Source organism: Schistocerca americana, chromosome 3 (genome assembly GCF_021461395.2).
Source record: "Schistocerca americana isolate TAMUIC-IGC-003095 chromosome 3, iqSchAmer2.1, whole genome shotgun sequence".
NCBI lineage: Eukaryota > Metazoa > Arthropoda > Insecta > Orthoptera > Acrididae > Schistocerca > Schistocerca americana.
This window is the reverse complement of record NC_060121.1, coordinates 348,055,886-348,069,288: the sequence shown is the minus strand read 5'-3', so window position 1 is coordinate 348,069,288 and position 13,403 is coordinate 348,055,886. Positions and strand designations below refer to the sequence as shown.

The following is a 13,403-nucleotide window of genomic DNA, read 5'->3' as shown; positions in this document are numbered from 1 at the left end:
ACAAAAAATGGTCAAACGGCTCTGAGCACTACGGCACTTAACATCTGAGGTCATCAATTCCCTAGAACTGAGAACTACTTAAAGCTAACTAACCTAACGACAATACACACATCCATGCCTGAGGCAGGATTCTAATAACCTGCGACCGTAGCGGTCGTGCGGTTCCAGACTGGGGCGCCTAGAACCGCTCGGCCACAGCAGCCGGCTGTGGAAGACAACTGTGTGCTTGTGATTAACAAATATATAACTGACAGCAATGTTTTCTTTTCCTCACCACTGCCTCCCGCTGGTACAATCCTGACGACCGTAGGGCCCATAAACTAGCTCTCCATTATATGTTCCATTTACTTTCTCAGTCCAGTTTTCTCGTATGAACAATCACGTATTCACTTCACAATGACTTTTCACTTAGGGTAAATCAAGCCGTTTGTGAATTTTATCAGGACCTGAACTCATCTTCTTTTACTGAAACTGTTCACTGCAGAGTCACTTTAAAGAGGTTGTGGATACCCCACCTTCTCAGCGGAAGTGTTTGCTATGCCAAGTGCACGACTTCAGGCTGCCCAGTCAGTACCAGGCTACCCTGACAATAGTTTGAACTCTGCAGAGTCTGAATGCCAAAGCAGAACACAATACGAAGAGCTACGAACACTGCATAGTGCTATGTGGATTCTTCCCACTAGTGATGAAATATAGTACAGCAATCCTATAAAGCCCATCTGCAATGTTCCGTTTATCTGAAAATATTAGATAATATCTGGGAAACTGACCCTGAGATAGTAGTTCACATAATGGGCATAATTCTGTTGTCTGTTTAATACTGTTGTGTTGTAATGGAAAGTTGCTAATCTTTTCCAAAAATGTTTTGTAAACGGTAACTGCAGTTAGCTTAACCATAGTCGAGAACAAGACAAAATTTGTGAAAATAAAAGCAGTCACAAAATAGTTCACTTACATTCCTGAAATTCTGACTGCAAATGGGACACTGAAGTGCAATTTTTACATTTAATAAATGTAATTAATATTAACTAATTTCTAAATCTAGGTACTGTGATAAAGCCACCACCATGAAAATAAGATTCCTATAGTGACCATAATAGCAGCACTATGATTACATACAATAGGCTGCTAATGTACGCTGAGAAAGTGTAACTATGAATTCTAATTCAATATAATAATTTTGTGAGCAGAAAAATTGTCTAGCATTTAATTTTACAATCCAGTCATGTCACCTTCTTTATGCAATCACCCAGTAGGTTCAGAACACTTATGTTGTCATAGCCTGTTAAGGTTCTGTCGGCTAAATATAAGCACTGACAGATGAAATTGATGATAGTAAAATCATCTTAATGATTAGATTACACCACTTTTCTCTGTGACTTCAGCACCTTGTCGTTTTGAAATATTTGCCGGGATATTCTTCAGGAGTCTTTTGAATTAATGTAGTTGAACAGTGTTCCAATGTTAAGTAACTGACCCGACATCTCGTCCACAGGAACAAATAGCAGCAAAAAAATTATGATTATTTCTGAAAAGGGTCCATTAATTGTTGAGAACTTCATTCTCGCATTTCCTTTTGGTCAGCAGGCAACAAATGCAACATCCACTTTGCGGTTTCATTGTAAGTTCCTCATGTGAAATGTGCAATCCTCTCTGGTTTACATCCACTGACCAGCCAGAACATTATGATCATCGACCTACTATTGATATAAACTCGTCCAGGCACTAGCAGCGTCACGTGGCTAGGAATGACCCCCACCACGTCCAGTCGTCGTAGGGTTGGCCGGTCACCGCTCATTACAAATGTCGGACGTCGTGGGGTAGGCAGACTGGAGAAACAAAACAGGCGGCGAACTATTGCGGAACTAACGTGAGACTTTAACGCTGAGCAGATTAAAAGCGTGTCTGAACACACAGTGCACCGGACACTCCTAACGATGGGCCTCCACAGCCCATGTATGTGCCAATGTTAACACCACGACATCGGCCGCTACGACTGAAATGGAGCACGTGACCATCGACACTGGACATTGACGCAGTGGCGGAGCGTTCTGATGAATCCCGATACCTTCTTCGTCATGCCGATGGGAGGGTGCTAATCCGTTGTCTTCCAGGGGAACAGCTCCTTGACACCCGTACTGCGTGACGGAGACAGGCTGGCGGCGGCTCTGAGAAGCATGCACGTGAACATCCGTGGGTCCAGTGGGGCTCGTGAAAGGCACCATGGCGGCCAAGGCGTATCGTGCAGTGCTTGCAGCCCACATACACCCCTTCATGATGATCATGTTTCCTGACGACAGTGCCAATCTTCAACAAGATAATACGCCATGTCACAAGGCAAGGGGTAGGATGAAGTGGTTCGAGAAACACATTGGCGAGTTCCAATTGAAGTGCTGGCCCCCAAAGATGCCAGATCTGAACCCATCCGAACACACGTGGGCTGTGATTGAATGTAGCATCAAAGCTCATTGCCACCCTCCCCGTAATTTACGGGAATTAGGTGACTTGCGTGCGCAGATGTGGGGCCAACTCCATCCAGCGACCTACCAATGCATCATTCCGTCCATGCCACGATGTGTCGCCACTGCTATCCGTGCCAATGGTGGACATGCTGGCTACTAGGTTTGTGGTCAATCAGTGATACGACTTTGAAGTTTCGTTTGAACAAAATATTTGTACATATCTAATCGACACTTACAACATTATAAAAACATAATTTTACTAAAATCTGCGGTACCCCTCTACTAATGTTTTCCCTGTCCTTGCGTTCGAAGGAAGGAAAAATACAGGATGTCCAGGAACTCCATTATCATTCCAGAAAATCTTAAAACTGTTACAGATAGAGAATCGTGGTTTGTTGCACACACAGTGCACCGAACACTCCTAATGATTGGCTTCCACAGCCCATGCATGTGCCAATGTTAACACCACGGCGTCGGCCGCTACGACTGAAATCGGCACGTAACCATCGGCACTGGGCGTTGGCACAGTGGCAGAGCGTTGCATGATCTGATGAATCCCGATACCTTCTTCGTCATGCCGATGGGAGGGTGCGAATCCGTTGTCTTCCAGGGGAACAGCTTCTTGACACCTGTACTGCGTGACGGAGACAGGCTGGCTGGTGCACCACCATGCTGGAATACATTAAATCTATTCGCAGTTGTGAATAAGGGCAACCATCAGCTGTAGAAAGGAAAGATGACAGTGAAAACCTGTGCCAGACCAGAACGCAAACCCGTATTTCCCACTTTTCGCGAGGGGCGCGCACACGAGTCGTGACCAAACACAAACTTCCATATGTCGTCAAACATGTGTCTACAACCTGTGCTCGTACATCCATTATGTACATTCCCGTACAGGGGAGAGATTGTACTTGAAAGTCACTTGCCCGGTGTCAGCGGATAAATGTGATATTGCAGTGTCTGTGTTGTTCCGAATCACAATACATGAAGTTTGACTTGCATCAAGTTTGGGTCTGGCGATCAGTCCTGCTCGGACAGATTAATGTAAGGAGATCGCCTGCGAAAAGCGGGAAATCCCGTTTCGAGTGGCGGTCGGGCACAAATTTTCAACGTCGTCATTCCATTACACAGCTGACGGTTTTCCATATTCGCAGTTGCGAACACACTTCATGAATTTCATAATGGCTATAGTCATCGTGGTGTCTGTTTCTTCGGACATGCGTGCTTGTTCGATGGTACATTGCATCGTAATTCGGACTAACACAGCCACTGCAACATCGTGTTTATCCACCAACACGGCGCAAGCGACTTCCAAGAAAAAATGTCACGACTGTACAGGAAGATACATAATGGATGTACGAGTAGACGTTGTAGACACAGAGTTGTCGACACCTGGAAGTTTGGTTCTAGCCGTGAGTCATGGCCAGGGAGTCGATTGGTAAGGCGACCGCTCGCGAAAAGCTGGAAACATCGGTTCGAGTCCCGGTTCGGCAAAAATTTTCATTGTCATTATTCCATTCTACAGCTAATGCTTGTCTACATTTGCAATTGCAAATAGATTTAATGTATTTCATAATGGCTGTCGCTGCAGTGCCTGTTCCTTTGGACCAGTTAGCGTGCACAAAGGTACATTGCATTGTAACGCGGAATGCCATACCATGTTGGAAGGTGATAGACGTCTGCGGATCTGCGGTAGCAGAAATTGTTCGAACGTACCCTGGCAAACATTTACCATTAATTTTCATCTACGAAGAGAAATGGGCCTGACAATTTATCGCACAGTAGAACATACCGAACATCAAGCTGAGTTGTGATCATGTTTGTTGTGTATGTTTTAAGAGTCATAGATCCTAATGTTCTTTCCTCGTATGTTGCTTTTTGATGTATTCCAAATCAGATCTGCAACGTACTACAGAAGACGGTTCTATGTCTCTAATAATCGAGAAATTAAGATTTTTTTGAAATAATAGTGAGACTTTATGGAGATCCCGTATTACTATGACGTGCTGACTGTTTAGTGGTCATTAGCTATCACTCATCGGACGGAGTAAAATGTTAAGGAAGAAAATACTTCGTACCATTTTCAGATGAACGAAGAGAAGTGGGCCTGCCAATTTATCGCGCATTAGAACATACCGAACATTAAGCTCAGTTGTGGTCATGTTTGTTGTGTAATTGACTTATACAAAATGTAGGAAACCTGAATTAGGACGGTCAGCCGGGGATTTGAATCTATTTCTCTAGAATACAAATTTATTGTGCTGACTACTGTCCCATACTGTTCAGACAAACGTAGCGCAACAGCCCACATTGGGTCTCAAATCCGACGTAAAATTTATTTTTACTCCTACCTGCTTTCAGTAACCCTTAGGATGAGCAAACGCGAAAAATCTATACATCAGAAAAATTGTTCTCCAAACAGATTTCTATACTGTTTCATGTGATGGAGAATAACTGATTTCATAACATTTAGTTCCATTATTATGTGCTTACCAAAGGGCTTAATGCAGCCAAAAGAGTATAGTTATAGTCTTTTTCGTAGGACTGTAACTTCTTTCTAGGTACGTTAAAACAGACTGCATGCGTTGTTCTATTCTCGGAGACGAGATAACAAAGATAAGTGTTTGGAAAATAGATCTCTTATACATCCATGTCATACAGCTGTGGATCTACATCGCTCTGTTCCCAAGATTAAAACACTAAACTAAATGTTGAAAACTTGCTCATTTCTTACATAAAACAGTCTCTTAGATGTTACACAAAAGTGGATGTTTTTCATGTCTAGAATGAGACTACACATAATGTATGTGATATCTTGGATTACAGAAAAATAATTTAAGTATTTTACTCCATACAGTTTTTAAAATTTTTAATGATTTACGATGTGTTTCAACCCCTAGTAGTACATTTTCGGATTTAGCTTTTATTAATGTCGTAGAATATCTAAAACGTAAATAAATAGATGTGACAAAAATTGTGACTTATCTGATTACTTGTTTATACCGTCAGGTGTATTGCAAAAATAGTCAAGGTTCCTGTATTTCACACAGAATGGTATCCTGTCTGCTGTTCCTCATATCACCGGCTCGATTGGCAATTTGCTGTTTGGATGGTTGGTTGACTTTATTTACCGGAGGGGCTATGTGTCCAAAATTAGTGTGTTCCGTATCACAAACGCAATAGGTAAGTTTATTCATAGTATCTTTCTTTTCTTCTTTATTGCTTCTTTCCAAAAATTTTTACTTGTGATCCTCATTTTGAGTGAAAGCAGAAAGTGATGCTGTATACAAAAGAACGCCTTAATAGTAATTATTTTTAGTCATTATTTTACTACCTAGAATGATTTCGGGATCTGTTTAAGGAGTTTCTAGTCCTTCAATTGAGCTTGGGTAACCCACTGAGGGGTGACAGTCATGTGTATATTTAATTTGGTCAGATAAATCGACCAGGCTCTCCCTTACGTCGGACCGTGGATACATACATCTACATCTACTCACATCCTCCGCAAACCACCGTATGGTGCTTGGCGGAGGGTACCTTGTGCCACTACTAGTTATTTCCTTTCCTAGAAACAGAAGTAGAACTTCAAACAGCCAAGATCGCTACCGTACACCGTTTATTGTGATGACCGGTTTCAGCAAACTACGTTTCCATCAGCATCTCCTCTTCAGTACATTCCACTGAATCTTGATTAAACACATATTATATATATGATATCACAGAACGATATTTCATGAACATGAGAACACTCACTATAATCAGTGAAATATGTACGTTGTTTTATGTAATAGTTATTTTATGTTTGTTTTACTGATATGCTATTGTTCTCATTTTCGTGAAATATAATTCTGTGATATGACACGGTATAACATGTATTTGATCAAGATTCAGTGCGACGTACTGAACAAGATCTGATAATGGCAATGTAGTTTGCTGAAACTGGTCATCACAATAAATGCTATGCAATAGCAATCTTGGCTGTTTGAAGTTATATTTCTGTTTCAAGGAAAGGAAATAACAAGTAGCGGTACAAGGTATCCACCGCCCAGCACCATACGGTGACTTGCGGAGAATGTGTGTAGCAGCAGGTGTAGGTAAGCACGGTTCTACATCAATCTATATCGCCCCATGGCTTGATAATGCCAAGAATATGTGATTTCATTTCCAGTCCACTCGCAAACAGAGCGAGGGAAGAAAACTCGCAAACAGAGCGAGGGAAGAAAACAACTGCCTCCTTACGAGCTCTGACCTCATCTTCATGGTTCTTACGCGAAACGTATGATGGCGGCAGCAGGATCATTCTGCAGCCAGTCTCAAATGCCGGTTCTATAAATTTTCTCAATAGTGCTCTTCGGAAAGACCGGTGCCTTCCCTCCAGTGATTTCCACTTGAGTTCTCGAAACATCTACGTAATACTTTCGTGTTGCTCGAACCTACTGGTAACAAAACTATCAGCCTGCCTCTGAATTGCTTTGATATCTTCCTTCCTTCTACATTGAATCTTAATTAAATAATGATAATGATTACTATTATTCTTTCTTTTCTCAGACGTTATGTCTGGTCAAAAATGGAAAGTGACGCGGACCTTGATCAAGCGTGACTTCCTTTTAACTGTGCGGTATACGTTACATTGCATTTAGGAACTTTCGGGTAATTGAACATCTATCAATAATTACAGATTTCTGTAGCTGTATATATACATTTGGATGTAGCTGTATTGCGTTGATGTACTGGTGGATATTGTGTGGTATGGGTCCTGTAGTTGATAGTATAATTGGTATAATGTCAACTTTATCCTGATGCCACATGTCCTTGACTTCCTCAGCCAGTTGGATGTATTTTTCAATTATTTCTCCTGTTTTCTTTTGTATATTTGTATATTTATTATTATTATTATTATTATTATTATTATAGAAGTGGAAGGATAATTTGCAGTTATGGCCATTTGGAATAACAGCAGCGAAGAGCTTTGTACCTGGTGGATAGTATACCTGAGTACACATGGTGTTTTGTGATCGGTGTTTTAGTCTAGTGACTTGTTTTAGAATCATATGAAGGAACGCGCACTAAAGGCCGTCATAAGCACTTTCCGGTAATTTCTACCGTTTTTGCTGCGCGTGAGGTTGTATTTTGTGAACGTTTATAAATATCACATCTACATATTTAAGTGCTATATAATAAGTTAAAGCAATTTTGAGGATACTGTTAATTCTTCCGTTACAGAGTTTTATGGTGAGTAAAATCTGCATTTAAAAAAAAAAATTAGTTGCATAACTTGTGGTCGATGGAGCCATACTTCGCAGGTCCTGCACTCTCTTGTAACTTGAGGCGGAAGAAGGTATTCCAGCATGGAACTCATTTAGTGGGATACTGCTCAGCCAATCCTCCATAGAAAATTAGGGAATTTGAAACACATCACTGTAAACAATTCAGTCCTGCGATCGTTGGTAAATTATATACAGGAAAAAATATCAGTAGTTGAGCACGGAGGTCTCCCCGTCTGGCTGTTTTTGAGATCCAAATGTCTGAAGATCCCGTTTGTGGGGAGTTTCTCTTACGATTTGGCTAAGATTTTTAAAAACCAGGATTTACGTGTTGTTTTTACTACTGGTAACGAGCTTCAGCATCATTACATGCAACAATGAACGCCCCCATAATGATAAGTGTTGTGTCTAGACAAGACAGCCTAGACACAATGAGAGGAAGCCGAAAGGCACGCGCTTAAACTCACGCAGGCTGGCGTGAGGTCTGAAACAGGATACGTAGTGAATGCTATAAAGAAAAGTACGTAGCTTCTGGAATACTTAACTTTAATCCATAATTGTAGAACATCGCTCTTGATGATACATGCTTCATAATATTAATTAGCAATTGAATACGGGGCCTTGCTAGGTCGCAGCAAATGTAGCTGAAGGCTAGGCTAACTATCGTCTCGGCAATTGAGAGCGTAATTGTCAGTGATCCCCTTCTGGCAAAGTCGTCTGTACAGCTGGGGCGAGTGCTAGTACGTCTCTCTAGACCTGCCGTGTGGTGGCGCTCGGTCTGCGATCACTGACAGTGGCGACACGCGGGTCCGACGTATACTACCGGACCGCGGCCGATTTAAAAGCTACCACCTAGCAAGTGTGGTGTCTGGCGGTGACACCACAATAAGTAATCAGGGTCAGGCGCATATAATTTAGAGTGTAGTAGCTGCGATACGTCATATATAGGTCTTAACAAAAATGTTGGGCACGAATTTCAGGACACATTCTTCACACACAGACGAAGAAATTATGTTAAATTTTTTATATTTGGGTCTCGAAACGCTTGGTTTCATTTTCTGCAACGAGTTTCACCAAGATCAGATAGTAAATTTTCAGAATCGGCATATGCATGTGCATACGTGCTTATATGGGTAGACGTCAATCCTCACGCAACTGTTGAAGCAAGTAAGAAACAAAGATTTTCAGTGTTTGGGCCGACATTGTTGGTGACTGTTTGGTAGGGCCTACTTTCTCCCAACCTGACTCAAGGTCTTTCGCATAACAAAAGGATCTGATGTGCTTCCTGCAAGTACCACAACAGACTTTAAATCTTCGTGAAAAGTCCTGATCGTCTTCAGGAGTTCTGGAGGACACCCCGCTAATAAAGTGTACAGTCCCTCCCTGCCCTCTGTCTCAAATGCGTTATTTAGAGTGATTAAGGTACTGAACAAAGGAATATTCTTCAGCAGGAATTTTTTCTGAAATTGTCAGGGTGTGAAGTTCATATGAATAGTAGATCGCTAATCTCGAGACCCACGTTGAAACTCACGGTACACGTACTGGGCACGCTTTTCCAGCGTGCATAGCACCACACAGGCAAACGCTTTTCCGACGACACTCAGCAGTGAAACTAAGCCGTAGCAATTGCAATCACCGCGATCGCCTTTATGTAGAGCGTCGATGTTGGCATCGCGTATATCCTGCGCCACAGTACCCTCGGCTCCACATTCAATAAATGGTTGTAGAACACTGGTAGGGGCGGTATCAGTTATATGCGGATGCTGTTGTTCCCCCATTTCAGCCGTGCAGCAACACTCTGGAGTTCCTCTTTCGCAAACACAGCGTCCAAAGCGTGACAAGTAGACAACTGAGAAATTGTTCCATAAAATTTCGGCACAACTTCCAACTGTCTGCAAATCGCTGCCACGATATCTCATCTCAGAGTCTTCTGGCCATCCCCACCTGAACACTGACAGGAAAGGCACTGAGATCACGTGTTTAAGACCCCGCCGGCACGTGCACGGTATGTCAAGTTGGCGTTGAGATAGTGTGTGAAAAGTGATAATTACCGACTCTTAATTAGCTAGGTAAGAAGATCAGGAGGGATTGTACTAATGGGGATTTTACTCACTTCATTCAGTGGTGTAACACGAATTTATTTTACGCAGTTTAAATCACGTAGCAGCCAATTAAGCCCTTTTTAATTAATTAAAAGCCAAAGTAATGAGTCCCATTTAAAATTCCATGTCAATTTAAATAATTTGCAGAAAATTTAACGTTAACTTTAACCCAAGATGACTTAATATTCTTTAAGACCCGTTCTAGTAATACATAGAGTGAAGTAAGGGTAAAGTCGTAACAAAGACAGACATAAATCTAAATACCAGAACACATCAGAAGCGCCTTAATTACCGAATGGTAAAAATAAAAAATGATTTAAACTTAACTAATAAAAAAACTAAAACAATGAAAAACAATTTAACAATTAAAGTATATGTTGAGAGACAACACACAGCGTAAAAATTGACCCACATGCTTGGAATGACATGGGGATTTATTAGAACCAAAAAACAAAACGAAGTTCACAAAATGTCCGACAGATGGCGCTGGACAGCAAAACGTCAGTGACTGCGCATGACAATTGTGTATAAAAGGAGCTGTAATGAGAGAGAGAATCAGATGCGCCAGCAGTCGCAGCATGTTGACGTTACCTGGAAAGGCGTTTTTAGTGAAGCTGTGATATCAGAATGGGGAATGTGCTAGTTCAGTGTTACGATCCCATCGCCGTAGGAAGGGAGATTCGAACGGGTAAAGGTCAGTTGACAAATGCAGCTGTGGAGAGAATGATTTCGAAGTTCGAAGCCACGGGTTGTTTAGGCGATAGACCCCTTAGTGGCCGACCGAGCACAAGGCGTAATGCTGCTGAGACAGTTCAGGAAGAAATGGAGAGTGTAGCGGGTTCGTCTATGCGCGGGGAAGTCAGCGCTCGTGCAGTCGCATGTCGCACCGGCATTCCATACACTACTGTTTGGTTGGCACTGAGGCGTACCCTCCGATGCTATCCGTACGAAATCCATTGGCATCATGAACTGTTACCTGGCGATTCAGTGAAGCAGAGGGCATTTGCGGTGTGGGCGTTTCAAAAGATGGCGGAAGATGACGATTGGTTGAGTAACGTGTTGTGGACCGACGAAGCTCATTTCACGCTCCGAGGGTCTGTCAACGCTCGCAACTGCAGAATTTGGGCCACCGAAAATCCTAGAACTGTCGTGGAAATTCCATTGCACGACGAGAAAGTCACGGTATGGGTTGGATTTACCACATCTACCGCTATCGGGCCTTTTTTCTTCGAGGAAATGCGTGATTCTGGTTTTGTAACTGCTACCGTGACGGGCGAGAGGTACGCCGATATGTTACAGAATCGTATCATCCCCAGCCTGGCTGATTAACGCCTGCTGGAACGTACAATGTTTATGCAGGATGGCGCTCCACCCCATATTGCTAGACGCGTGAAAGATCTCTTGCGCGCGTCGTTTGGTGATGATCGTGTGCTCAGCCGCTACTTTCGTCATGCTAGGCCTCCCAGGTCCCCAGACCTCAGTCCGTGCGATTGTTGGCTTTGGTGTTACCTGTAGTCGCAAGTGTATCGTGATCGACCGACATCTCTAGGGATGCTGAAAGACAACATCCGACGCCAATGCCTCACCATAACGTTGCTTCTGGAGCGGATTAGTGTCGAGGTCCGGTGTGCCGGTCAGCCTGTGGATGGTTTTTAAGGCGGTTTTCCATCTGCCTCGGCGATTGCGGGCTGGTTTCCTTCATAATACCTCAGTTACAGTATGTCGGCCACTCCTGCGCAAACACTGTCTCCACGTATGCGTACGCCATAATTACTCTACCACACAAACATTTGGAGTTATAGTTGTCTGGTATGAGACGTTCCCAGGGGGCGTACACTGGGGTGCGAACCGCAGAATAACCCCTGGGTTCGGTGTGGGGCGGCGTTGGGGTGGGTGGGCTGCTAGGACCTATTGTGGGGTTGTGAACTGCTGAGGGCTCCGGCGGGACGAAGCCTCTCCATCGTTTCTAGGTCCCCGGTACAATACACACAATACACAATACACTGGCAATGTGTACTAGTGATTGTGGGAGTGGAACTCAATACAACCCCAAACCAGTACCAGGTGCTGGACCAGTATGGCAACAGTTCCGCAGTCTCTCACCACTATGTCTCCAGACTCTAATCCGACCATCATGGCGGTGCAGGCACAATCTGGATCCCTCGGTAAAAACAATGTCGTTCCATTCGGTTGGCCATCTCCGTCGTTCATCGCACCACTGCCGACGCAAACGCCTGCGGCGTTGACGTAGTGATAAACGTAGCAATGGACATTTTACAGAGTGTACACTGTGCTGTAAACAACATCGAATGGTACATGCGGACATCGTTTGTTGCGCAAGAGACCGAATTTGTTGTGACACAGTTCCCAATGTAGCAGAGCGATCCATTAGTGCCATGCGCTCAATATGCCTGTCATCACGTGTAGTGGCGCAATTAAACAATCGCTCGCGTCGGTCCGTCGTTCCCTCCTGTATCCAGCGATTACACATACACACATACACGCACGTACACATACATACAGGAAATAAGTTCTCCTTTAGCTTACTCGCTATAAAAACATGAATCATACATTCAAAATTAGCACTAGATTGAAAAAAACAAAATAATGAACAAGCAAGTGATAAAAAAAAAAAAACTCTCTCTATGAGTGTGGTCAGATAAGTTTTTCGTAAATCTCGAATTGTGTATGAAAAGTTGCGACGACAGGTGAGAGTGAAATGAAAAACGTGTGAAAAACAGTGTCCATAACTACAACCCACAAACACGCGAAGTATGTGCATTATGACAGCCAGGCACCACTCTCGGAAAAATAGTTTGAAAAGCCGCTCTTTGAACAAAGAAACTTATTCCTCCTACTGTTTTGAAGATGACACACTGTCATGTCAGTGGTCTAATGAAGATGATACGTAGACACTGACACTAGTCTGGGGAAGGGAAAGAAAAAAAAAAAACTTTGTCTTTTGCAGAAGATGTCATTTTCAAAATCACAAAGTGAAGATTTTATTGTGATAGTCCTCACAGTGTGAGTTCAGAATGGGGACGTACCTCTTTACCTTTTTGGTTTGAGCAATTTTCAGAAATTGGAAACTAGACTTGAAGCTATATGGCCAAGCTAATTTCAATAATATAAAGATGGAAAATTTTATAGGTATTAACTGATGAATAAAGTGATTACAAAGTGACCATTTACAGTGTACATTTTAGTAAACACTCCTACAACCAGTTTATTTTTATTTATTACAACTCTATCTGCACTGTGCATGTTTTTTCCTGCGGCCATTAGAAGAGCAGAGCCGACTACAGCGCCCTCTCGTGTGCAGGTATCCTGGGTCCCGCCACGGCGATTCTGGTGGTGGGGCTGGTGGGCTGCGACTCGGCCGCCATCGTGGCGATGCTGGCGTTCGGCGGCTTCTGCATGGCCGCCCACTGCTCCGGCTTCTACATGAACATGCAGGCCATAGCGCCCAACTTCGCCGGCACCATCGTCGGCTTCGTCAACACCTTCGGCAACATGTCGGGCATCGTCGTCCCGTACGTCGTTGGAGCCGCCACCAAGGCAAACGTACGTTACTT

The 13,403-nt window shown here is 43.2% G+C and overlaps 1 protein-coding gene across 1 annotated transcript in view; it reads left to right on the top strand.

Moving 5' to 3' along the window:
* Positions 1 to 13,403, top strand: part of LOC124607200 (sialin-like) — an 85,694-nt gene that overhangs the window by 39,806 nt on the left and 32,485 nt on the right. Inside the window, exons 7-8 of the mRNA XM_047139425.1 lie at positions 5,513 to 5,645; positions 13,151 to 13,392. Coding sequence (XP_046995381.1) covers positions 5,513 to 5,645; positions 13,151 to 13,392 — 375 coding nt within the window. The remainder of the gene's footprint in view (positions 1 to 5,512; positions 5,646 to 13,150; positions 13,393 to 13,403) is intronic.